Raw genomic sequence first — 25,304 nt, forward strand, 5'->3', positions numbered from 1 at the left:
TGTCTGGAAGTTTATCAACATCCAGAATAACCTGCTGAGCAAGTTAGCTGGAACTTCATGGGGAGCTGACGCCAATACTTTGCCAACTACCGCCTTGGCCATGGTGTATATTGTGCCAGAATATGGTTAAATAGCTCTCACTGCAATCTAATTGATATCTAACTTCGCCAGGCTATGCATATTGTATCCGACACACTGTACTCAACTCCAGTGCAATGGTTACCTGTCCTTTGCAATATCTCTCCCCCTCATATAAGGAGACAACAAGCACTTAATAGCTTACGGTGCAGAATAGTGAAGAATGAGGCCCTTCCTATACATCAGGATATAAAGCAGCACACTAAAACCAGGCTGAAATCAAGAAAACCAGCATGGAAGATAGCTTTGGACCTGTCATGTCTTCGGTTCAATCCCAGGAATGCCTGGAGAGAAGAGTGGAGGATGTCATCACCCAGTGGCTTATGTGATATCTCCGACCCCAGCATGAAACTGGCTGGCTTTAATCTGCCCCGTGCTGTTTGGTCAACCCTGAACAGGATCCGATGTTGTGTCGGTAGGACTGGCGCAGCCTTACATCTGTGAGGATGGGTAGATTCTCCCTGCTGTGACTGTGGTGCTCAAGTGCAGTCTGTCAAGCACATAGTTCAAGAGTGCCCCCTACGTGCATTTCCTGGCTCTGTGGAGGAATTTTTTGAAGTAACACCAGAAGTGATTACATGGATAAAAAATTTGGACGTTAAAATATAAAAGTGAAGTCCTGATGCTTTCACCAACTTGTATATTTATATATTTTGTATTATGTTTGTATATTTTGATTGTCATGTACACATCATACGCTAATAATAATAATAATAATAATAATAATAATAATAATAATAATAATAATAATAATAATGTTTACTGTGGTGATTTCAATAGCCATCATACTGACTGGAATTACAACTCAAATGATATAAATGGAGAACACTTGTCAAACTGGGCAGATTATTATTATTATTATCGTATGGCATTTACAAGCATAATCTGTAAAAATATACAATTAACATACACATTAAAATATAGAGGTAATTAAACTAGAATGTCCAGCTTCGACAACCAGTCCACTGCACTTGGTGTCAATTCATGGAGAGTCCGTAAACCGTCCTTAAATGCTGACAGTGGACAGCTCTCAACAACACAGCACCACACTCACACGCAGCACTTTCACAATATCCCCACTTTTTCATCATATATCGGCACCTGCCGTGGCCTGTTCTGAAACGGTTGAGTTTTGACCACTCATGTCGAGGAAGATCGAAACCTGGCACTTTCTTCGTTGGGTCTTTAATCAGAAAGGCGTTAGTGGGTGGACATTGTTCCCATCGCTGTCTCCATTCTGCTGTTACACTGAATTTTTCATAGGAGTGTAGATCAGTCCAGAGTGGATTCCTGGATTTTAACCTCATCACAGGTGGATCTCGTAAGGCATTGAACAAAAGTGAGTTCCTGTGTGCAAAGGTCTTCTTGAGCAACTGTACTTTTGCTGCTTTTCTCCTCAGATCTGGAGGAGCAATGTTTGCTAAAACAGGCAGCCACTGAGTAGGAGTCGACCTCACTGTACTAGTAACAACTCTCATGGTTTCATTGAGCTGTACATCAATCTTGCTCGAATGTACGCTGTTTTCCCACACAGGAGCGCAGTACTCACCAGCCGAGTATACTAGAGAAAGTGAAGCAGTGCGAAGAGTGTTTGCATCTGCACCCCAGTTGCTGCCCGCTAGTTTATGCAGTAGATTTACTCTTGTACTCAGCTTCTTTGACAGATTCGAGCAATGCTGTTTGAACGACAAGGACCGATCCAGTGTGACACCCAGATATTTTGGGAAGAAGTTGTGGGAGACTTCTGTTCCGTTAAAAAGCACATGTAGCTTCCGATTAGCTTCCATGTTATGCAAGTGGAATGCTGTTACTTCCGTTTTACTAGGATTTGGTTGGAGTCTCCATTTGTGAAAATAGTCGCACATGGTAGCTAGGTCCTCTGTAAGTACATCCTCACAGTGTGCCAAATCCGTACTCTGAGTAATTAAAGCTAGATCATCTGCAAACTGTATCTTCTTTGAAGTTGTTCTTGGCAGGTCATGGATGTAAAGATTGAATAGAATGGGAGATAAAACTGACCCTTGGGGTAGATGAAAACAACCTTCACCTAATTTTTGATGCCAAAGATCCATCCACCTTCCGATCAGCTGCTTGGAACAAAAATTTCAATCCTGATCTTATTTTTGTCTCTAAGGATACTACAAATCAACCCCTTAACACCAACAGAAAGGTTCTTCAAGGTTTCCCCAAAAGACAGCACAGACCTGTTCTCCTTGAACTTTGTACCCAGGTCTCTGTCATCTCATCTTTTCCTAGACCAAGATGGAACTTCCAGAAAGCTGATTGGCAGAATTTTTCCATAGATCTTGACAAATGCTTGAGATGGATACCATCCATATCATCTAATTATAAGTGGTTTGTAGGCGCTGTAATATCAACAGCTAGAAAACATATCGAAAGTATATACCTGGTTGGAATAAAAGTCAGGATCTTTATAAAGAATTTCTCAGAAGTGGTGACAATGAAATTGGAGAGGAACTGCTCAGAACACTTCATGCAGTTCGTCGGGAGAAATGGTTGAAAACTACAAAAAATCTTGACTTCAATATTCCAGTACGAAAGCTTGGAGCTAGCCCACCTATTGAGAGGAGGGAAACCCTGGTATCGTCTAACCAAGTTGCTGATCGAATTGTCTCTTTATGAAGATCTCCTAGAGATAAAAGACATCAAGAATGATAAAACAGGAACTTAGAAAAGTCAAAGCTAATTGCCAAACTCATACAGAATATTCACAACCATTTACGCAAGACGACGTTAGTACAGCATTTGTTAAAAATGAAGCCATGTTTTCCAGTGTTGACTTAGTTAAATGTAGCAAAGGCTTTTCAGTCTGTCAAACACATAGCAAATATAATGTAAATTAAAACACTAAAAGCATATCATAAAACACACACTAACATACAAAGAATGACATGTTTCGTTCTACAAGAACATCCTCAGATTCTATCAAATCACTTAAAATAAGCTTATATATGTACAGTATTGTTTACGTAGCGTAAACTTGTCAAAGATAGAGAGAAAAGTGATAACATGAAACAGTAATGACAAAAAATAAATTATATACAATTATAATATAGTGAAAAACTTACGTATTTATCTAGACTGCCGATGTTAAGTCTGTTGTCACCAAACACTATTTCAGGACTGTGGTGGAAAGTTTGTGGTGAGCCAGGCTGTGCGTGGAGAGGGGAGGGCAGGACAGGGAGGGGCCTGGTAGAACGATGTGGATCTCTCCTATTGGATGATAAAATCGGGTAGACTATAGAGTGGAGAGGGGGGAGGGGGTGGGAGAGATGTAGGGCACAGTGGCTGGAGCGCTGTGGAACTTTCCATCAACATTGGAGGGGGGGGGAGAGATGTTATTGACCTATTTCATGTTAATTGTACCTGTATGTAATATGGATGAATGTCATTATTATAATTTTTTATTATTTATAATAGGTGAATGAAGTACGGAACGATATTATTATTATTATTATTATTATTATTATTATGAAAAAAGCAATTCACCTTCCGTCAACATTGGAGAGGGGAGAGAAGTTATTGACCTTTTCCATGCGAATGTACCTTTATGTAATATGGATGAATGCAAATTAATAATTTTTAGTTGAATAAAGTAAGGGACGTTATTATTATTATTATTATTATTATTATTATTATTATTATTATTATTATTATTATTATTATTATTTACGATAGAAGCGATTTAATGAGTAGGTGTTGCCAGATATTATGCGAGTAGAGCAAATAGGGGGGAATTATTTAAATGTGTATTATTATTATTACTATTATTATTATTATTTACGATAGAAGCAATTTACATAATATCTAACAACACCTACTCCTTAAATTGCTTCTATCGTAAATAATAATAATAATAGTAATAATAATAATACACATTTAAATAATTCCCCCCTATTTGCTCTACTCGCATAATATCTGGCAACACCTACTCATTAAATCGCTTCTATCGTAAATAATAATAATAATAATAATAATAATAATAATAATAATAATAATAATAATAATAATAATAATAATAATGTCCCTTACTTTATTCAACTAAAAATTATTAATTTGCATTCATCCATATTACATAAAGGTACATTCGCATGGAAAAGGTCAATAACTTCTCTCCCCTCTCCAATGTTGACGGAAGGTGAATTGCTTTTTTCATAATAATAATAATAATAATAATAATAATAATAATAATAATAATAATAATAATAATAATAATATCGTTCCGTACTTCATTCACCTATTATAAATAATAAAAAATTATAATAATGACATTCATCCATATTACATACAGGTACAATTAACATGAAATAGGTCAATAACATCTCTCCCCCCCCCTCCAATGTTGATGGAAAGTTCCACAGCGCTCCAGCCACTGCGCCCTACATCTCTCCCACCCCCCCCCCCCTCTCCACTCTATAGTCTACCCGATTTTATCATCCAATAGGAGAGATCCACATCGTTCTACCAGGCCCCTCCCTGTCCTGCCCTCCCCTCTCCACGCACAGCCTGGCTCACCACAAACTTTCCACCACAGTCCTGAAATAGTGTTGTTTTTTTTTTGCTAGGGGCTTTACGTCGCACCGACACAGATAGGTCTTATGGCGACGATGGGATAGGAAAGGCCTAGGAGTTGGAAGGAAGCGGCCGTGGCCTTAATTGAGGTACAGCCCCAGCATTTGCCTGGTGTGAAAATGGGAAACCACGGAAAACCATTTTCAGGGCTGCCGATAGTGGGATTCGAACCTACTATCTCCCGGATGCAAGCTCACAGCCGCGCGCCTCTACACGCACGGCCAACTCGCCCGGTGAAAATAGTGTTTGGTGACAACAGACTTAACATCGGCAGTCTAGATAAATACGTAAGTTTTTCACTATATTATAATTGTATATAATTTATTTTTTGTCATTACTGTTTCATGTTATCACTTTTCTCTCTATCTTTGACAAGTTTACGCTACGTAAACAATACTGTACATATATAAGCTTATTTTAAGTGATTTGATAGAATCTGAGGATGTTCTTGTAGAACGAAACATGTCATTCTTTGTATGTTAGTGTGTGTTTTATGATATGCTTTTAGTGTTTTAATTTACATTATATTTGCTATGTGTTTGACAGACTGAAAAGCCTTTGCTACGTTAGTACAGCACTTATAAGCATAAAAGCTGGGAAAGCCTGTGGGTTTGATGGTATACATAATGAATTCCTACTGAATACTGGTCCATATACCGAACTATGGTTAGCAAGGTTCTTTAGTGATATCCTGAAGACTGGTCGCATTTCTACAGAGCTAAAGGAAACAAAAATAATAGCAATTCCTAAACCAGGAAAGGAAACAAATAAGGCAGAAAACTATCGCCCTATAGCTCTCCTCCGTGCTTGCTATAAACTACTGGAAAGAATGATTCTAAATCAAATCAACAGCAAAATTATGGACCATATTCCACATGAACAAGCTGGTTTCCGAACAGGGAGGAGCTGTACAGATCAAGTCCTTAGTCTTACAACTTATATCGAGGCAGGCTTTCAAGATGGTATGAAGACGTCTGTAGTATTTATTGATTTGACAGCAACCTATGACACAGTATGGAGAGAGGGCCTCCTTTTAAAATTTTTAACAGTGATCCCCTGCAGAACTCTAGCCCAATTAATAAATAACATGCTATATGATAGATATTTCCATGTTATCCTGGGCAAGGAAATCAGTAAGCAAAGAACTTCCACAGGGCTCTGTACTCGCAACAATCCTTGTCAATCTATATATTGCAGACATCCCTCATACTGTAAGCAGGAAATTTGCTTATGTAGATGATCTAGCCATTGGCATCAGTAGAAAATGCATAGAGGAAACTGAAAGGATATTGACAGATGATCTTTCAGTCCTATGGCAGTATTACCACAAGTGGCGACTCACACCAAGCCCAAGTAAAACAGAATCTTCACGTTTACATCTTCATAACAAACAGGCAAACCGACAACTGAAAATCTATTTTAATGAAAATCTAATTAAATATAATCCTACTCCAACTCCTACTCTGGGTGTCACACTGAATAATATAACAGCCAAAGTTCATTCCAGGAACAACATCCTTCAAAAGCTGTGTGGTACTACATGGGGATCAACAGCTGCAACACTTCGTTGCTCTGCACTGGGACTAGTCTATAGTACAGCAGAATATTGTGCTCCAGTTTGGCTAAACAGCAAACTCGACATCGAGCTCAATACTACGATGCGTACAATCACAGACTGTCTAAAAACTACATCAACATTTTGGCTTCCAACTTGGTCACATTCATCCACCTGCACTGAGAAGACAGGATGCTTTGTTACGTGAATATAAGAAAATATTGGATCACCCGGACCTTCAAATTCATGACTTCATTCCAAGGCAAGTTAAAATCCAGAGATCCAGCAATGAAATCTGCTGTTGATCTTTTCAATACAGACTTCAATATAAATGATCAAAGGGAAGAAAAATGGACCCAACATGCACCACCAGACATTATAACTATTTTAAATACCCAAATTAAACCAGCTGGTTTTGATCTGCCGCGATGTACGTGAAAAACTGCCAACAGGATTCGTACAAACCATGGAGTATGTAATGACTTCTTCTATAAATGGAACAAAATTTCTGATTCATCTTGTGTTTGTGGAGCGACTCCCCAGACCATTCAACACATTGTGAAACAGTGTAGTATTATGTCATACTCGGGAGACCTAAAGGACTTTCTATCGTTGACTCCAGATGCTGTTAACTGGATAGACAAATTGACTCTCACTATGTAAGTGCATACATTGTCATTGTATACTTTGTTTCATGTCTAATAGTAATAACGCCCTAGTTATTTTAGTATATCATTTATATATTGTTCTATATTCCAATGTGTTGCCATACGATAAATAAATAAATAAATAAATAAATAAATAAATAAATAAATAAATAAATAAATAAATAAATAAATAAATAAATAAATAAATAAATAAATAAATAATGTAAATGCATCTTGTTGGATACATTTCAGAAATTGTGTTTACCATGGTATTTGAAAGGTTTAAACTGAGAATCAAGGCGATTGTGTTGTGTGGTCCTTCGCAGCCTGCCGCATCACCGACGTTTCCAGAGACTACGAGGTGACTGCACTGCGCCTGACACAGCCAGCGCTATATAAGGAGCAACGTTCCTCGCCTCTCCAGGACGACCAGACCACACCGCAAGTCAGACACGGAGGCATCCTCTTTAAAATGTGTTTGAACAGGGACTGATTTCTGGCCGTGAGGTCTCACCTCTGGACATTGCCTCACTTTCCCTGATCCCCGTAGCCACGTCGAGCCCCGAGTCAAGCATTCAGCTACTCCCTCAAGTCCTCACCAGTGCTCCGACGTCAATCTAAGCATTCTGCTAATTAAGAATGTTAATGCAAGTTCCTTGCAAGTCTAAGTCTAATACTAGCTCCCTGTTAATACGAAATCTCGCTACGAGTTACATTCGTTATTACTCAGCAGATAGTTTTCGACTATCCAAGGACATTCTCATTGGAACAGACTATCTCATCAAGATAGGATTGAGTGTGCATATAGAACTCTCACGTTATATAAATGTATATACGCCACAGACCTTCGGTCTACCTTTCAATATCAGCATTAACTGCGTGCCATTAAACAAGCTTCAAGAAAAGTTTAGTTATGTTTCTTGTAAATACTATATAAAACTATTGAAGCAATAAACTTTATGTTGTGTTACTGTATACCAAGTTCCTTGTATACAACTCCACAAAATTGGCAACGAGGAAAACTTATTAGTGTGTGTCGCCAACAAAATTGGCGACGAGGAAAAGTACTACTGCCCCACCAATTTAACAAAAATTGGCGACGAGGAAAATTTCATAGCAGGTCACGCCGATTTAACAAAATTAGCGACGAAGAAAACCGTGTTGTCTCACGCCAATTCAACAAAATTTGGCAACGAGGAACACTTTATTAGCGGGTATCGCCAGCACCACTGGCAACGAGGTCCTACGTCACGCGCAGCTATCGCCAATACAACAATATTAACAGCAAGCAAACATTCCCAATGGTTTCACCATATCACAAGTTAGCTACGTTAGCAGTCTGCCAACATTTCGCATTTGTACAGTGCAATTCTGCCCACTGTACGCCCCGTTCGAACTACGGACAGCAAGTCAACATTCACGGCTCGCACACAAGCACCGGTTCTCCACAGCATTCTTGCTGCGCCCGCTCTCTTTCTCACTCACAGGTGATCGATTGAAGGTCAAGCTTCCAGCTGGTCTCCTTACACGCTGTTTTGCAAGTTGTGTTCCCTGTCTCATCTGTCACCATGGCCAGTACAGAGCAACTAGCGGCTATATTGCAGGCTTTGCAACAGCAACAGCAGACAGCATTGCTTACAGCAATACAAGCCCTCTCTGCATCTACACAGCCCACCACCGTTTCTCAATTTTCTACGTTCGAGCCGGAGAAGAATGGTCAGTGCATTTAGCCAGACTTCATCTGCCACTCCATCATGGACGAGAAGCACTCTCAGTTCTGTTGGGAATACTACCTGCGAAGAGCAGATATCACAGCTCCTAGCTCGCATCAGTGAACATTATACTAAAGATCCTCGCATCGTAGCAGTTCGCTACAAGTTTTTTCAATGCAGGATGAAGCCGCACCAGACTCGCACTGAATGGATTGCAGAATTACGAGGTCTCACCAAAAGTTGTAAGTTTATCTGTTTCAAGGATGGTTGTAGCACGCCCTACACAGATTCACTTATTCGGGACATGATTATTCTCCATACTCCCCATGACAAGGTTCGTTTCGACGTTGTTCTTTGGAAGACGTACAGCGTATTGCCACAGTCTATGAGATGACTACCAAGACTGCACCTGAAATAGCTACTAAACATGAAGTCTCTCGCGTATCTCATACGGCCAGGATGCATTCTGCTCCTTCGATCCACAACGTCCACTCGCTCTCTTCCAAGCGTGCCCGACAGGTTCATTCTCGCTCTTCTACGAAGACATGCATTTCTCAGAAAACTCCTCAGCCCCTGCCTTCCTGCAGAGGGTATTTTAAGCATCACGAACGCCGTGACTGCCGCTTCTTCAAAGCCACCTGTGATCGATGTCATAAAGTAGGACACGTTAAGACTGTGTGTAAAAGTACGACCCGCCCTGCCAGTACTCTTCCGGCAAAGAAAACTAGTACGAAGGCACAACAAGACATGGTGATTCATCAGATTAATCTCATTCTTCCTACTAGAAATTCCAGCAAGATCATCATTCCGATCTCTTTCCCCGATCACTCTACTAATTTTCAATTAGATACTGGATCACCTGTCTCCATCATCAACCTTGTTACACATCACAACTTGGGATCGCCGTCTTTCTCTCCTGCTGATGTCCAACTTGTTACGTTTAACAAGAAGAAAATTGATATTAAGGGACAAATCACTATTCCAGCCAGATATAAAGATATTCATAAAGTCGTTACCTTGCTCGTAGTCAATAACTACACGGCATCTAATATTCTCGGCATGGATCTTTTTAATTTATTTGGTTTTCTAATTCATGATGTCAATGTAGTCTCAGCTTTACAGCCTACCTCTGATGTCACCGATCTCCTAGAACAATTTCCAGAAGTCTTCGACTCTACCTTAGGCACAGCCAAAGACTACACAGCTCATATCCAGCTGAAATCAGGAGCCAAGTCTCACTTTTTCAAAGCACGTCCAGTCCCACTTGCACTTCAGGACCAAGATACTCAAGAGTTACAGAGATGGATAGCCGACGGTATAGTAGTTCCCGTCAATTCCAGTAAATGGGCTACTCCACTCGTCGTTCAGTAACCTATTGGCAATATTCGCATTTGTGGTGATTTTCGATCTACCATCAACACTCAGGTTGAAACCGACGTTTTTCCAATTCCCCATCCTGAGTACTTATTTCGCCGTTTAGCCGATGGACAGTTCTTCTCTAAAGTTGATCTCAAAGAAGCCTATCTACAGCTACTTTTAGACGAAGAATCCAAGCAGTGTCTCACGCTGAATACCCCTCTTGGACTTCTCCAGCTCCAGCGCCTACCTTTCGGTGTCTCTTCCTCCGCTGCGACTTTCCAGCGCTATTTAGCACAGCTTACCGCCTCCATTTCCGGTTGTGCTAACTATCTTGATGACATTCTTGTGACTGGCAAAGATCATCAAGAGCACCTGCATACTCTGCGCCTACTCCTCACCAAGTTGAAGGAAAATGGCCTCCGAGCGAATCTCGCTAAATGCACGTTCTTTCAACCTCAAGTTCACTACCTAGGTCATATCCTGGATAAGACTGGCATTCGACCTAGCGAACGGAACGTCTCTGCCATTGTCAACATGCCCGCACCGCAGAACATTAGGCAGTTCCAATCATTCATCAGCAAAGCGAACTATTATAGCAAGTTCATTTCACGCTTCGCTTCAGTAGCAGTTCCTCTGAACGCCTTACGCAAGAAAGGTGCTAAATTTCATTGGTCTCAGCAATGTCAACATGCCTGGCAAGGCCCTTGTCCACGCTGTCAAGCTGATTCATTTTCAGCCTGGTAAACTCACAACACCAGGAGTAGAAATGGTGACAAGACAGGCGCTGCCGGAACAGACAGATCCATCTAGTATTAAATGAACAAATATTCTTAAGATCCCTCCCAAAGACCAAGCAACACATCAACGGGAACAATTTTCACACAAGACTGTATCAAGTGTCTAGGATGTCTCTTCCCAATTAAGCAGCAGCCTAAAACTATGAAACAGCTAAATATTGTACTCTTGTCAATTCCTTGACGTTACATGAGACCCAAAGTCAAGACGCTAACAGTTTCATTCACAACGTTTTTGACCAGTCTACCTACAACAATCGGCTTTTGAATCTCCACTTGTGCACGACAACACATTTAAATATTAGTTACGTCAAGAACATGAAAATGAAAATCGTGGGTCAAACAAGCTCCAGTTTTAATATCACCCCTTCTCAAGAAAAAAGAAGATCCGTTTCATTTTATTTTTAGTTTTGAACATTTTAAGTTAACCAGAACTGCCAAGTTAAAACACATTCAATTTAAATTTATATTTTCAATCTTGACCAACCTACAATCAGTTCAAATCTCCACTTATTGTTGACGACACATCCTGTCACCAGACACGATACGTCAAGTACTTAATATGATATAGGGGTCACATAAACCCCGATATGCAATCCTCTTCACCGAAAAGAAGATCCATTTTAGTTTTGGACATTTTCCATATTAGATAGATTAGGACCAAAAAACTTTACTGTATTGACTTATGTTTGTATATATTGTATATAATGTATATGTTGTATATAGTGTATATATTAGTATGTTTATATTAGTTAAAAAGGTCCCAAACCTTGACCTAAAGGTTGTTTACAGGCTGAAGATGCCCAAAATAATGGGTGAAACATGTACCTGACCAAATAAGTCTACATAAAATCATGTAGATAATAACCACATTAAACGTGGAAAGTATTGAATAGGTGGTTTTTTATTTAATTATCCTTGATATCTATGCCTAAACTCCTCACTCTCGCCACGGACGCGTCTGATTATGGACTCGGCGCCGTTCTCTCCCAGAAGGATCATCACGGACAAGAACGTCCTATAGCTATCGCTTCAAAGACAGTCAACGAGCATCAACGTCACTACTCTCAAATCGAGAAAGAAGCTTTAGCTATTATATTTGGTATTCGCCGTTTCAACGAGTATCTCTATGGCAACCATTTCCTCATTATTACTGATCACAAGCCTCTTGTTCACTTATTCCATCCTGATAATAAGATCCCTGAACATTCTCTACGGAAACTTCAAAGATGGTCCATATTTCTTTCTGACTACTCCTATCAGATTGCCTATCGTAGCACATCCCAGCATTGTAATGCTGATGCTCTCTCTTGCTTACCTGTAGGTCCTGATACTACTTTCGATTCTCAAGCATCTGCATGTCTTCAGTTAGACATAGAACTTGAAGACACAGTCTCCAGTTTTCCCATTGACGCTACTTGCATCGCCAAAGCGACTGATAAGGATAGTACACTAGCTACAGTGCGTACTTATATCCGCAACGGTTCGCCTCTTCACAACAGGCTTTCTACCAGCCTTGCACCTTATCATCGGCTACAGCATCGTCGCACGACTCGAGCCGGAGTAATCCTACTAGAAACAGGCAACCTCTTCCGAGTGGTTATCCCACTTAGTCTACGCAGACAAGTTCTCGACTTGTTACATGAAGGTCTATGGGGAATATCACGCACCAAGCAACTCGTTGCTCACTCATACAACACAAGAACTGCAAACAGGAAAACAAGCAGTTCTCAAGAGGCTGGGAGTAACACCAAACAATTACGCAGCAGAAAGGAAAATACACCAACGAGCCATTATGGAACGTTCGAGAACATTTTAAATCCAATATCACATCAAAAAGTGTTTCATCAACAAGTTTGTTCACGAACAATTTTACCCCATTGATAATATAAATTAATACCAATACATTTTATAAATGTTACTCCAGCAACGAGAACAAGTCTATCGACCATAATGAGAATTATCAAATGCAGAAAATATTCAATACTGTTATGAAGTTTTAATGACAATTATACAAGTTAAGCAATGGGAACCAACGCAACTAGCCAGATTTCAAAGTTTTTTATTTTATTCTTATTTTTAAACAATTTTAAAAGATGTTCACCGGATGAGTTTCGGCGATAAAATGTTTGGACTGAAGAAGATTTTAGACAAAAAGTGTTAATATAAGACATAATTTTATTGTCGTGTGACTTTTAAAATGTTATAAGATTGTCAATTAGTTTTATAGGAGTAATCTTGAACCAAAAGAATTGTTTTATGATCTTACACAATCTTAGATTAATGATAGTTTGGCTGATGATGCTCAAAGGAGCAAAACATGTACCATGTAAACATCATAATAAATATGTAAGTTTGTAATATATTTTTATTGTATTGAAAAGGTGGCAATTGGCAAAACTAAAGGAATTGTACCCCAAGCAACTCGCCCGTCAACACTGCTATTGGTCCGGTATTGACGCTGACATAGAGTGACTCATCCGCCACTGTGACCTCGCTCCATGGCCTCCTGCTACTTCTCCATGGGAACGAGTACACATAGACTTCGCTGGACCTTTTCTCAACTATGTGGCTCATAGTGATAGATTCTCTATTCAACTTTCCTTACGTCATAGAAATGCATTCTACTACTACAGAAGTTACCATTTGCGCACTTCAGAAGATTTTCACTACTGAAGGTTTACCTCAAGTGCTCATTTCTGACAATGGACCCCAATTTACTGCCACTAACTTCCAGAACTTCTGTACTCATAATGGCATTCGGCATATTCTAGCACCGCCTTTTCACCCACAGTCTAATGGTGAAGCGGAACGTTTTGTATAACCATTCAAGAAAGCTGTATCTTCAGGTTTAAGTAAAGATCAAGCATTATTACAACTCCTACGACGATATAGGACTATGCCTGGTTCTGACAACCTCACTCCAGCTCACAAGCTTCATGGACGCCCTCATCGGACTTTGCTTTCTTTGTTGCAGCCTCTTCCTGCCCAGCCGCAGCGCTCGCAACCAAAGTTCAACGTTAACAACAAAGTCTATGTCCGGACTTTCAAGTCCAATCCTCCCTCGATACCTGGTATCATCTGCCGTACCTTGGGCCATCGTCTCTACGACATCCAGACCGCAGAGAAATGCATCTGCCACCACCAGGACCAGATTCGCCTCCGCTATCGTCCTTCTCCTTCTGTTGATTCCCTTGTCACACCTAACAAATCTATTACAGAACGAGCTCTGGACCATTTAATCAACATGGGTTCTTTTCAGGACAATTCTATGCTCCTTCGCCTAGCCCAGGCTCTGGACAACACAACAGACACGGCCGACTCTCCAGCCCAGCATCGCTGCCGCCGCCAGCACCGTTGCTGCTTCGCGCCGTACTGGCGTAATTAGGAGGGGAGGGTGTTGTGTGGTCCTCCGCACCTACAAGCTTCGCAGCCCGCCGCATCACCGATGTTTCCATAGACTACGAGGTGACTGCACTGCGCCTGACGTGCTCGTCTGTGACGTCAGCCAGCGCTATATAAGGAGCAACGTTCCTTGCCTCTCCAGGACTACCCCAATGTCCGACGACCAGACCACACCGCAAGTCAGACACGGAGGCATCCTCTTTAAAATGTGTTTGAACAGGGACTGATTTCTGGCCGTGAGGTCTCACCTCTGGACATTGCTTCACTTTCCCTGATCCCCGTAGCCACGTCGAGCCCCGAGTCAAGCATTCAGCTACTCCCTCAAGTCCTCACCAGTGCTCCGACGTCAATCTTAGCATTCTGCTAATTAAGAATGTTAATGCAAGTTCCTTGCAAGTCTAAGTCTAATACTAGCTCCCTGTTAATACGAAATCTAGCTACGAGTTACATTCGTTATTACTCAGCAGATAGTTTTCGACTATCCAAGGACATTCTCATTGGAACAGACTATCTCATCAAGATAGGATTGAATGTGTATATAGGACTCTCACTTTGTATAAATGTATATACGCCACAGACCTTCAGTCTACCCCTTTTAATATCAGCATTAACTGCGTGCCATCAATCAAGCTTCAAAAAAAGTTTAGTTATGTTTCTTGTAAATACTGTGTAAAACTACTGAAGCAAACTTTATGTTGTATTACTGTATACCAAGTTCTTGTATACAACAGACTGCATGTGTTAATGGGTCTTAGAATACTTTGTGATGTGACAAGAGTTGGTATTTAGAATTAAGAGACAAGGCAGTCATGGACAAGTGCCATGGCGGGAAATCCTACAAGGATAGTCACTGTTCCATGTTGTAATGCAGACGGAAGTGATAGACTCCCCCCTCCCATCATAGGAAAGTTCGATAAGCCAGGATGTACTGTACTGTTCTTGTAAGTACAAGGCATCAAATTCATACAGTACAGTTATCCAATGAATAAAGCACTTGCACTCTTCTTTGAATTTTTTTTTTTATTTCATTGCGTGAGGTTATGTTTGCCGGTGAGTTATCCAAGTGTATTTTATGAATACTGTAAATGCACCTTGTTGGATGCATACATTTTGGAAATAGATTCTTTTTTCAAAACATTTGAAAGGTTCAAACTCTGAATCAAGGTTAACTGCATGCAGTAAGGGTCTTTGTGACGCCGCAAGGGTTGGCATTTCTGAATTACGTTTCGGTGGTTAATTAGAAATCGCGTAATTCAAGTCCGATTTTTGTGCCCCAACGACTTTAAATTAATGAGGATTTACTGAATATAAATCGCAGGAAGCTGGTCTCGGGACTTGCGACGCACGCTCAACTGAACACGATAGCCACTCACAGCTAGTGAAAAGCTAGCAGGCTGATAATGCAACTCTATTTGAGGATTCCCCTTCAGGCAGACAGACCTATACTGCCATCTGTTGTGCTTTTCGATTACTACAAGCGCCGGTGACGCTGGATCTCTGACCATTTAATAGGTTAAATTCCGTTCCCAGGCGACCTGTTGTGGGATTTAATATATTAAATTCCGCCCTCTGAGGGTTAAAACTGATATCTGTAAATTAACTTCTTCACATGGGCAAAGACATAGATACATGTACATCAAGATTAGTATAAAACAGGTTTCTGCGTTTGGAAGGCTTCATCTACATTCGGTTATGATTATTATTATTATTATTATTATTATCATCATCTTATGGTATTTACAAGCATAATGTGCAAAAATATACATCGAACATATAGAAATAATTAAACTAGAATGTCCAGTCAATTCATGCAGAGCCCGTATGCTGACAGTGGACAGCTCTCAACACACTCACGTGCAGCACTTTCACAATGTCCCCACTTTCACATCAGATATCGGCACCTGCCGTGGCCTGTTCTGAAGCTTGTTACCGGATGCTAGTTTTGCTAAAAGCCTGTGTAGTAACATGTGAGGAGTGTCAGAGTTTCATGGCGCTTTGTATGACTAGTCCTTGAGGTGAGTAGGAGATGATGCAACTGTTGTTGAAGGCACGAGTGAATTCACTTGGTACGATCTCATGAATTGCTAACGTGCAGCAATTTGTTAAGTCCCTAGCAAAAATGCATACGGTTTTTAGTTAAAAGAAGACAAAATTTTAAATAAAATGTCTGGCCTTATTAACGGTATGATCTGCAATGAGAAAAGTGTTCCACAAAGCTATCCTTGAGACTATCTCCTCCTTGAAATACCTGATCTCGAATGAAGTAAGTTTTAACCCACCAACTGAACCAAGAACTTGTTTTCTCGAGGAGGCTTATACGACCACTCTACCTCGCTGTTGTCTTGGAATGATTATTGCTGGAATAATAGAGAAACACGTGAACTGAAACCAGTGATGAATATATGCCTGTGCAAGTGTGGAGTAATGCGTCATGAGTTACCTTTCAACAGAAAAATATTCTATTTTGAAGAAGGCACATATGATACTGTTTCAACTGATGAAACTAACACTGAAATGGAGATTGAAGGTTTGTATTACATTGCATGTTGGATGGCTCGAAATATCGGTCTCGGAGCTGCATGCGCTAAGTTATATATATCTTCTTTCCCCCTCCCAACCGTAATAGTGTTACTATGTTTTCTTTTTTTTGGGAGTTTATAGATTTTAGTTGAGAACAATCAGCTAGTTGTCCCACTTGTAGTAGCACTTGCAAAGAAAGCCACCTTTTAAACACTTAAAGCTTATCCAAACATACAGAACATGTTTGAAATGAAACAGGCCCAGATGCTCCCGTAGTATGTGCAATCAACAGAGAAAGTGCCTTCATACAATTCAAGTGTTTTATAGGACTATGTATCCAATTCAAACATTCTACTGTTTTCACGTCACATTATGACCATGTTGTTTGCCCATATTATGCACCTCATACTCCTTGTTTACCCTTCCTCTGACGACGCTGCTAGCGACCATATTGGCAGCTGACAAGCACTGAGCAGCATACCAAAGCCGATGGAGAATGAGTAAAATAACTTCCATATTTCACCTTCTAATATTCATTCCGATCTAAAATGTTCATTGTTTTAGAGAACAGGTCGATAATTTCAAGTATTTAGGATGTGTGTTCTCCCAGGATGGTAATATAGTAAATGAGATTGAATCAAGGTGTAGTAAAGCTAATGCAGTGAGCTCACAGTATTCTGTAAGAAGGAAGTCAGCTCCCAGACGAAACTATCTTTACATCAGTCTGTTTCCAGACCAACTTTGCTTTACGTGAGCGAAAGCAGGGTGTGCTCAGGATATCTTATTCATAAGTTAGTAGCGAGAATGATTGCTGGTACAAACAACGGGAGGAGGTCTACAGTAGTTACAAACAAAGGACTGTGGCAGTGTTTAGTAAATTCACAGAGGTATTACGGTTTATAATGAAGATGTATGTAGAGAAATGTACGTTGTCTCATCGTAATATTTAATGTCCCAAGGAGGCCGAAACATGTTCTACTAAGTAACGATTTTTGTATTTCTTTTTTGTTTTTAAGTTGTTTTACGTATCACCCACTCCTATACGTCTTATGGCTAGGAGTGGGAAGGAAATTGCTGTGGTCTTAATTAACACGTTCAGTACCTGCTTCTGAGTGGGACACTTGAATGCCTGGACCGGCCATTTTCATGCCCGACCCTCTTGACGTGCATCACTTATCACAATTTACAATTACTCCTAAACTATAAATGTTTAAAAAATGATACTTTGTGCTTACCTCTAGTAAATATTTAAGGTGTGATATCTGGTGTGACAGGTTTCAAAATACGTCTAATTTTATACAACCTAACGGCATAACGATTACTGTCATCGAAGTGAAGAAATGAAAGAATATGAAGGAAGCGTATTCGCAACATTGTTTTAGAAAATATCGTAGTACGAATAACAGGGTCTTCGGTCCAGTACATTTTTATATCAGGATTTTGGACTAATCGGTTTCCACGATTGCATGATCGAATTCTTTGTGAAAGACCGGGGCGCCACACTTATCACTTGACTCGCGTATAAATTGGTCTGCTCACACACATACTGATAAAATTCGTCATTCATGAAAATACTCACGTAACTCGAAATATCCTGCTTATTTTCTATTTGAACGTTTATACCTGAATTCTCTGTAAATGGTGGAACTTGTGGACAATAACTAGGATGATATGTATCAGGCACTTCACTTTTCTCTATAGGCCTATCGGATTCAGGAATTGCAATTTCCTCGTCACTCTCACTTTCAATATCTGAGTCTATTTCAGGAATAAGTTCATCACCAGAATAATCATTGTGAACAATATCTATTTAATCTTCCGTAAGAAACTTTGTATTATAAGCCATTATGCTACACTCGGTAAGGACGACACGCACTGCATTGGAATCTCAAGTACCGGCTTGACGCGCGAGGAAGTTATGAGATTTTCCAGCTAAAACTGCTGAGATAAACATGAGCCCACTCAACGCGAGGGTTATCTCAACAAGGTCAACCAACTTCCTGCTACAACCAGTAACGCTGACTAAGGTGTAAGAATGCATAGATGACGAATATAAACAGCATTGCTTCGCGCGGAACATTAAACGTCTTACGCCGTCCACGGCCCGCAGCATAGGAGCAAGCTTGAACGTCTTACACCGTCCACGGTCCGCAATGAGTTAAGGTACAGCCCCAGTATTTGCCTGATGTGAAAATGGAAAACCACGGAACATCATCTTCAGGGCCGCCGACAATGGGATTCAAACCCACTCTCCCGAATGCAAGCTCACAGCTGCACGCATCTAATCGCACGGCCAACTCGTTTGCTTGTTTTTTGCAACTTTAAAAACTGTATATAAATTTTACTTGTATTGACTAAGTGGACAATTATATTACCATTGAAGATTTTTGTTGCACTTTAACTCCAGCTTAGAGTTGTAGCCCACAGCCCCAAAACACTCAAATATTTTTACTCATGAAATTTTTCTACTTCAGCCACACAGCTCTTTCACATGGCCAAGTGATCACCATTCGGTCCTGGCCACATATCTATTTCTACAATGCCAGTCTCGCCATTGCATTGCTTACACATGGGTCTTTCTAGATCACTCCACGTCACCACAGGAACCTGAAAATTAATTTTAAGGCAGAGGGAGGGACGTACCCAACAGAACAGGTAAGATCAAAGACCTTGAGCAAGTTTACTGCGACAAGAAACTGAGAGTTAAAAGAGTAGTAGAAGAGAAGATAAAGTGCAGGGAGAACTCAAAAACTCGAGGAAGACAGCAGAGGCAATATGAAACAATTGTTCAGAGTGATCAAAACAACAGGAGTGTAGTTGAAACCATCAAAACAATTGACGACACTAATGGAAACCTGGCTAGGAAACAAGGACATCATTGTAATCACATACTGAACAAGACTGAAGCAGATCAGAGAACAAAAGAATGAGCTATTTAAACCTACACCGAGTAACAGAAACAGTGGCACAGAAGCAGCCTTTAAGAATTAAAGTCAGCAGGAGTCCAGGGTTTACAGTGTCTATACAAGGTGCCCAATGCAGTTTGGAAGGATGACCTACTGATAGGAGCAACGGTGTCATTATCCCCCTCTTTAAGAAAGAAAATCACCAAAATTGCTCCAACTACTGGAGAATAACACTCCTTTCTGATGGGCTTGAGATTCATGAGAAATTCTTAGAGAACTGATTGAAAATCGTCTTAGAGCCACAGTTAGAAGAGGAACAGTATGACTTCACGCATAACAGGTCCACGAACAGACCTAATCTTCAGTGTCCGGACATTACTGGAGAAATATTGAGAAAAAGACAAAGATCTATTTATAGTTTTCTTTGATATTGAGAAGACATTAAAGTATTGCAAGAGAAGGTACGGGAATGGCTGAGAAAAAGAAACGTGCCAGAAGGACTGGTGGGGAAAGTTCAGATGCTATATGAGCACTCTACCAGCTGTGTGCGATTGGGTGATGGACATTCATCCTGGTTCCAGACCAATAGTGGAGTCCAGCAAGGCAGTGTGCACTATCCCCCACTACCACCATCATGGATGACATAATGGAGAACACCAAGAAAACCTCTGGTGAACTGAATGCAATGATGTTATGATCTGTGCAACAAGCGCAGTTGAGACTCAATAAATGGAGGGTTAAGTTCCAGGAGTTCAATCTCAAGATAAGTGAACTCAAAACAGTAGTGATGGCAATAAACAGAGAGGGACATCATGCTAGGAAACCATCCACTAGAAAGTGTGGAAAGCTTCACATACCTCAGCAGTGTAATATCTCGAGATACACTAGCCACACAGGAGGTGGCAAATAAGAGTGCAGCAAGTACGAACACTCCTCTGGGATCCCAAAGTACCAAGTAAATCTAAGCTGGTGATTTTCATTCAGTACTTCACACCAGTCTTAACCTATGGTATGGAAACCTGCACCAAGGTTGCAAGCATCTGAGATGAAGTTCCTGAGGTCCACAGTTCGAAAAACAAAAGTGGACAAGTTCAGGAATTACAGCTGGGATTGAGACATCATTGTAAGATTGAGGTGGTTTTGGCATGTAAGGAGGATGGAGCAACAAGGACAGCACAAGTTAATTTGGAGAGACATGTGGCAGGAAGACGAAGAATCCACTGGATAGACATGAAAAAGATGGCCATTACAGATCGGGGGAGGGCCCTGGACATCATCATTAACAACAGAGCATATCTCAACAATCAAGAGTGAAAGAGGCTTGCCAACAGTACCCAGGAGAGTAGAACTGTAAAATGATGATTTTATACATTTACAACTCCAGATCAATGAAAAACTGACAATTTTTAAAACTCTAATATTTTTACAAAGGGAATTATCATCTGCTGAAAGTTGGTTGAAAATACAGAGTGTTTGGACAGTAGTTCCGTACTTAGAACAAAGGTTGGAAGTGACATCTACAAGTGTGAACTCCTTTTATTTAATTCAAAAACATTTCCTGGTTGTGGTATGTATGCAGCGGTCACTATGGCTGCGAGATCTTAACCAACAACTGGCTCGCCCACATATGAAACTTGTTTTGTGCCTCTACTTTTCACGTCTTCTTGTAGTTGGCCCATGAAATCTTGGAGAATGCACCACACTCCTGCAGTGTGTTAACAAAGCAAACCAGTTACTTTGTATGAAAACATTTTGAGTGTCGATATCTTCCTCCTGTGCCAATATGGAGAAGAAATGTTCCGCAACTTTTCTTTGTTTAGTTTAGGTGACCCCACCAAACGCAGAGCCTGTCTCTCAAAATTTGTCATTAAGATAACGAACTGCACTGTCATGAAGTACACCTGTTGTTTCTGGGAATTTGAGAAAAATGGCTCCTGCATCAAATTTGTGTATTTATCTCCTTGTCAAAAGACATGTTCAACATGAAAAACTGGAAGAATCAAAATTAAAATCCGAACTGAACAAGTAAACACTACACCAATATAAATTTTTCAATGGCCATTTACCAATTGAATATTTAACTAAAACAGTTAAATGTTAGACAATCATGAGTCTCATAACAATTAGTTCAACCATATATCTCGAGGTAAGATTCTAGAAAAACCTTGGTTAGTTTTGAACATACAACCTTATCTAAGTGAACAGCAACTTATGTAACAGTCTGTATAATATGTTACTCACCCTGTTAGGCATGAGGAGTAATGACTGCCCCTTCTTGGCTTCCCCAGCTTCCACTTTACCCATCACAACCATTCCCATATCTTTGTATTTGTCCACCACAGGCATGACGAAGGGGCCTCCCATCTTACGGTTCAGAGAAGGCAACTTGTCGATGAATGGTATAAATGCATCACCTCTGAAAACAAATTTTTTAAATCAATAAACATAGCAAACCTGATGAAGTATTGCTACGTCCTATGCCAGTTGGAGGAGCACATAACCATAGATGAGGCTTCCAGATGCAAAATGCAGTAAATCCACTTTTGCTCGAAAATGAGCTGTTGCCACCATTTTGTTCTCCTTGCTCTCGTCTGTTGATTGGACCCTTAAAACTCGAGCAAAACTGCTTCTGTCTGCTTTAAATTGCACCCCGAAAACAGCCTACAGATGCAAAAGAGTGTGTTTCCACGTCTGTGAATCCATTTTCATCATAAAGAAGCAGAACTTGGTGTATCCTGACCAAGCGCCATTACTTAAGGTGGTTTGCAGATGCAAAACTAGCTTAATACACACTGTGTCCTGCATTTGAATAATGCTACTTTACAAGCTTTTTTCTCCATGGATGTTAGTTCTGAGCTTGTGCACAAACCTAAGGCAAAAGCTTTTTATGATGAACTGAAAGTTGAGGACAATGGTGAAATAACCTTCACATTTGATTGCCAAAAACCTTACATTGCCTAAGTTGCAAGATCAAAGTGCTTATTATACACGCCAAATGTATGTGTACAATTTTACGATCTGCCAAGGCCCATCAGGTGCGTGGAAAAACCAGGGAAATGCATTTATTTACACTTGGAAAGAAACAGATTTTGCAAATGGATCTAATGAAATTGTGTCCTGTATGCATTACGGGTTAACATCAACAGATTTGAATGGCATCCACACCATCCACCTAATGTCGGACAGCTGTGTAGGGCAAAACAAGAACCAGACAATGCTGGGTATGCTGTGCTTTTGGCTAACACAAGAGGCTCCTGTCAGTGTGAAACGGGTGAAGATCTTCCATCCAATGGTTGGACATTCTTTTCTATCACCCGATAGAATTTTTGGTTGAATAGAAAAAGTTCTCAGGTCGAAAGTTACTGTCATATTACTGAGTGAATACCACGAAGTATTCAAGGATGACGGAATAGTTTTCCAGCTGGGAGCAGATGTCGTCAATCGGTGTTGGAAGGATGCAGTTGCTGATGTCTTTTTTTTTTTTTTGCTAGTTGCTTTACGTCGCACCGACACAGATAGGTCTTATGGCGACGATGGGACAGGGAAGGGCTAGAAGTGTGAGCATTTGCCTGGTGTGAAAATGGGAAACCACGGAAAAGCATTTTCGGGGCTGCCGACAGTGGAGTTCGAACCTACTATCTCCCGAATACTGGATACTGGCCGCACTTAAGCGACTGCAGCTATCGAGCTCGGTGTTGCTGATGTCGTCAAGCCCTGTGGTCAGTGGCACTTCAAATTTGTTTTGTTCCTGTAAAAAGGGTTGTGATCACAAGGAGTAAACACGGAAACGCACTAATAAGAGGTGAAGTGGCCTACAGAATGGACGCTGCTGAAGGGAGAGGGATATGCAGACGTGGCAAAGCCCACTCGTCTATGAAGCCGAATGTTATCCAGATTGGAAGAGCCTTAAAGGAAGTGAAAGTTAGGGACATTGATTGTCTGCTTAGAAAGCATTTCGGGGAGACTTGGGAAGAAAACGAAGATCTTGTTTTCTATAAGAATCTGATGGATTCTCAAACAGCTGTGAACAATGCAGAGGAGGACTCAGAGTTTGAAATTCATCCAGAAGACAATGAGTTGCCTGTGTAATTTTGATGGAACAGGACATGACTTGCAAGGTTGTGGCCTTTTTACTTCTTGCAGACTTTCATTTGATGTCATATGCTATGTAATCACACTTGTAGTCAATAAATAATTTCTTTTGTCATTTGAACCAGCATTAAGGCCTCTTCTTTCCAATTACATTGTGATAATATCTCTACAGAAACAAACTTACCTAGATCCATGAAAACAGGAGCAAAACTCGGTGAATCCAAACAATTTTTGGTAATAACTAAAAAAATAAAACCCCATTATTTTAAAGATTGTCATAAAGAATAGTCCATAAGTGAATATAAGTCTACAATGAAAAGGAATTTTGCATATCTGCGAACCAAAGGAAGTAAGACGTTTTTTGTGTTTCCTGAAAAAAAAAATGTTCTGGTGCACTCAGAGCGTTTTGCTTCTGGACGCCTCAGATCTGAACATGATGGAAAACGAAACTACAGTAGAATTCTGCTAATCTGCAGGTGATCTGAACTATTGCAAGAAATCAGCGTCATTTACCGTATCACTGATCTGAACTAGAGAGAGAGATTTATTAAAGAAATAAATCGTCCATCCGTCCTCCAATTAGGGTCACCATTTGGAGCCGGAATACAGTTTCAATTTCAATGAAGTTTAAAAATATCAAGTTGTCATGAAAGGAAAAAAATGCATATCTAAAAAAAAAAAAAAATTAAGCACCATCCGCAACATTGCTAAATTTAATGGCTTTAACAACTCCTTCATTAACCGCATCATCAACAAATTCAAACACCGTCCAAAAACCACTTTATCTAAAGACACAATAAAACCAACTGCTTTTTCCACCTTCACTTTCACTCAGGATGCTTATAAAATAACTAATATTTTTTAAAAACATAACATGAGAATTTCTTTTAGAACTAACAATAGAAATCTTGATATCTTACACAACTCTAAATCTCTAAATAAGTCTAATGCTTTTTCTAAATCTGGTGTATACAGATTCAAATGCAACAACTGCAATTCCTCCTACGTCGGACAAACTGGCCGCAACTTCAATATCAGGTACTCTGAACATGTCAACGCCATTAAATACAACAGATTCTCTGCCATAGGACAGCACATACAAGACTCCAAGCATAGTTTCACCAGTATTGACAATGACATGAATATACTTAAAATCATTAACAAAGGCCCCCTCTTAAACATTACTGAAAATTGCTTTATCCACCTTGACCAGTACTTCAACCCTAATTTCAATTTAAACGACATTTCTGAAAAACCCAATATCCTTTTTGACTTCCTAATTCTTCTTCTCAAAAATTCCAAATTCCAAAACCCCAATTCTATTTTCCATGCCTTACAAAGTTCCCACCCACATTTTCTACCTCCAATAACCCACCCTCCTAACCCACCCTAAACTACACCTCCTTCATTTTCCCTATCTTATCCTTCCTCAATACCATCTAACTTCAATCTCTTTTATTTTTTCTCTTTTTTCACTATCACTCTTCCTCTGTTAATTTATTCTACCTTCTCTATTTATATATTAAAAAAAAAAAACACCAATCGACCTTCATTTCAGTTCTCCTCTTTCAAATTTTAACTCT

At 40.1% G+C, this 25,304-nt stretch overlaps 1 protein-coding gene across 2 annotated transcripts in view; it reads right to left on the reverse strand.

Moving 5' to 3' along the window:
- The window catches only part of eRF3 (eukaryotic translation release factor 3), a 191,573-nt gene that overhangs the window by 40,115 nt on the left and 126,154 nt on the right, over positions 1–25,304 (reverse strand). For both annotated transcript variants that reach the window (XM_067149636.2, XM_067149635.2), the window contains exon 6: positions 21,871–22,045. In XM_067149636.2, coding sequence (XP_067005737.1) covers positions 21,871–22,045 — 175 coding nt within the window. The remainder of the gene's footprint in view (positions 1–21,870; positions 22,046–25,304) is intronic.

Source organism: Anabrus simplex, chromosome 6 (genome assembly GCF_040414725.1).
Source record: "Anabrus simplex isolate iqAnaSimp1 chromosome 6, ASM4041472v1, whole genome shotgun sequence".
Classification (NCBI taxonomy): Eukaryota; Metazoa; Arthropoda; class Insecta; order Orthoptera; family Tettigoniidae; genus Anabrus; species Anabrus simplex.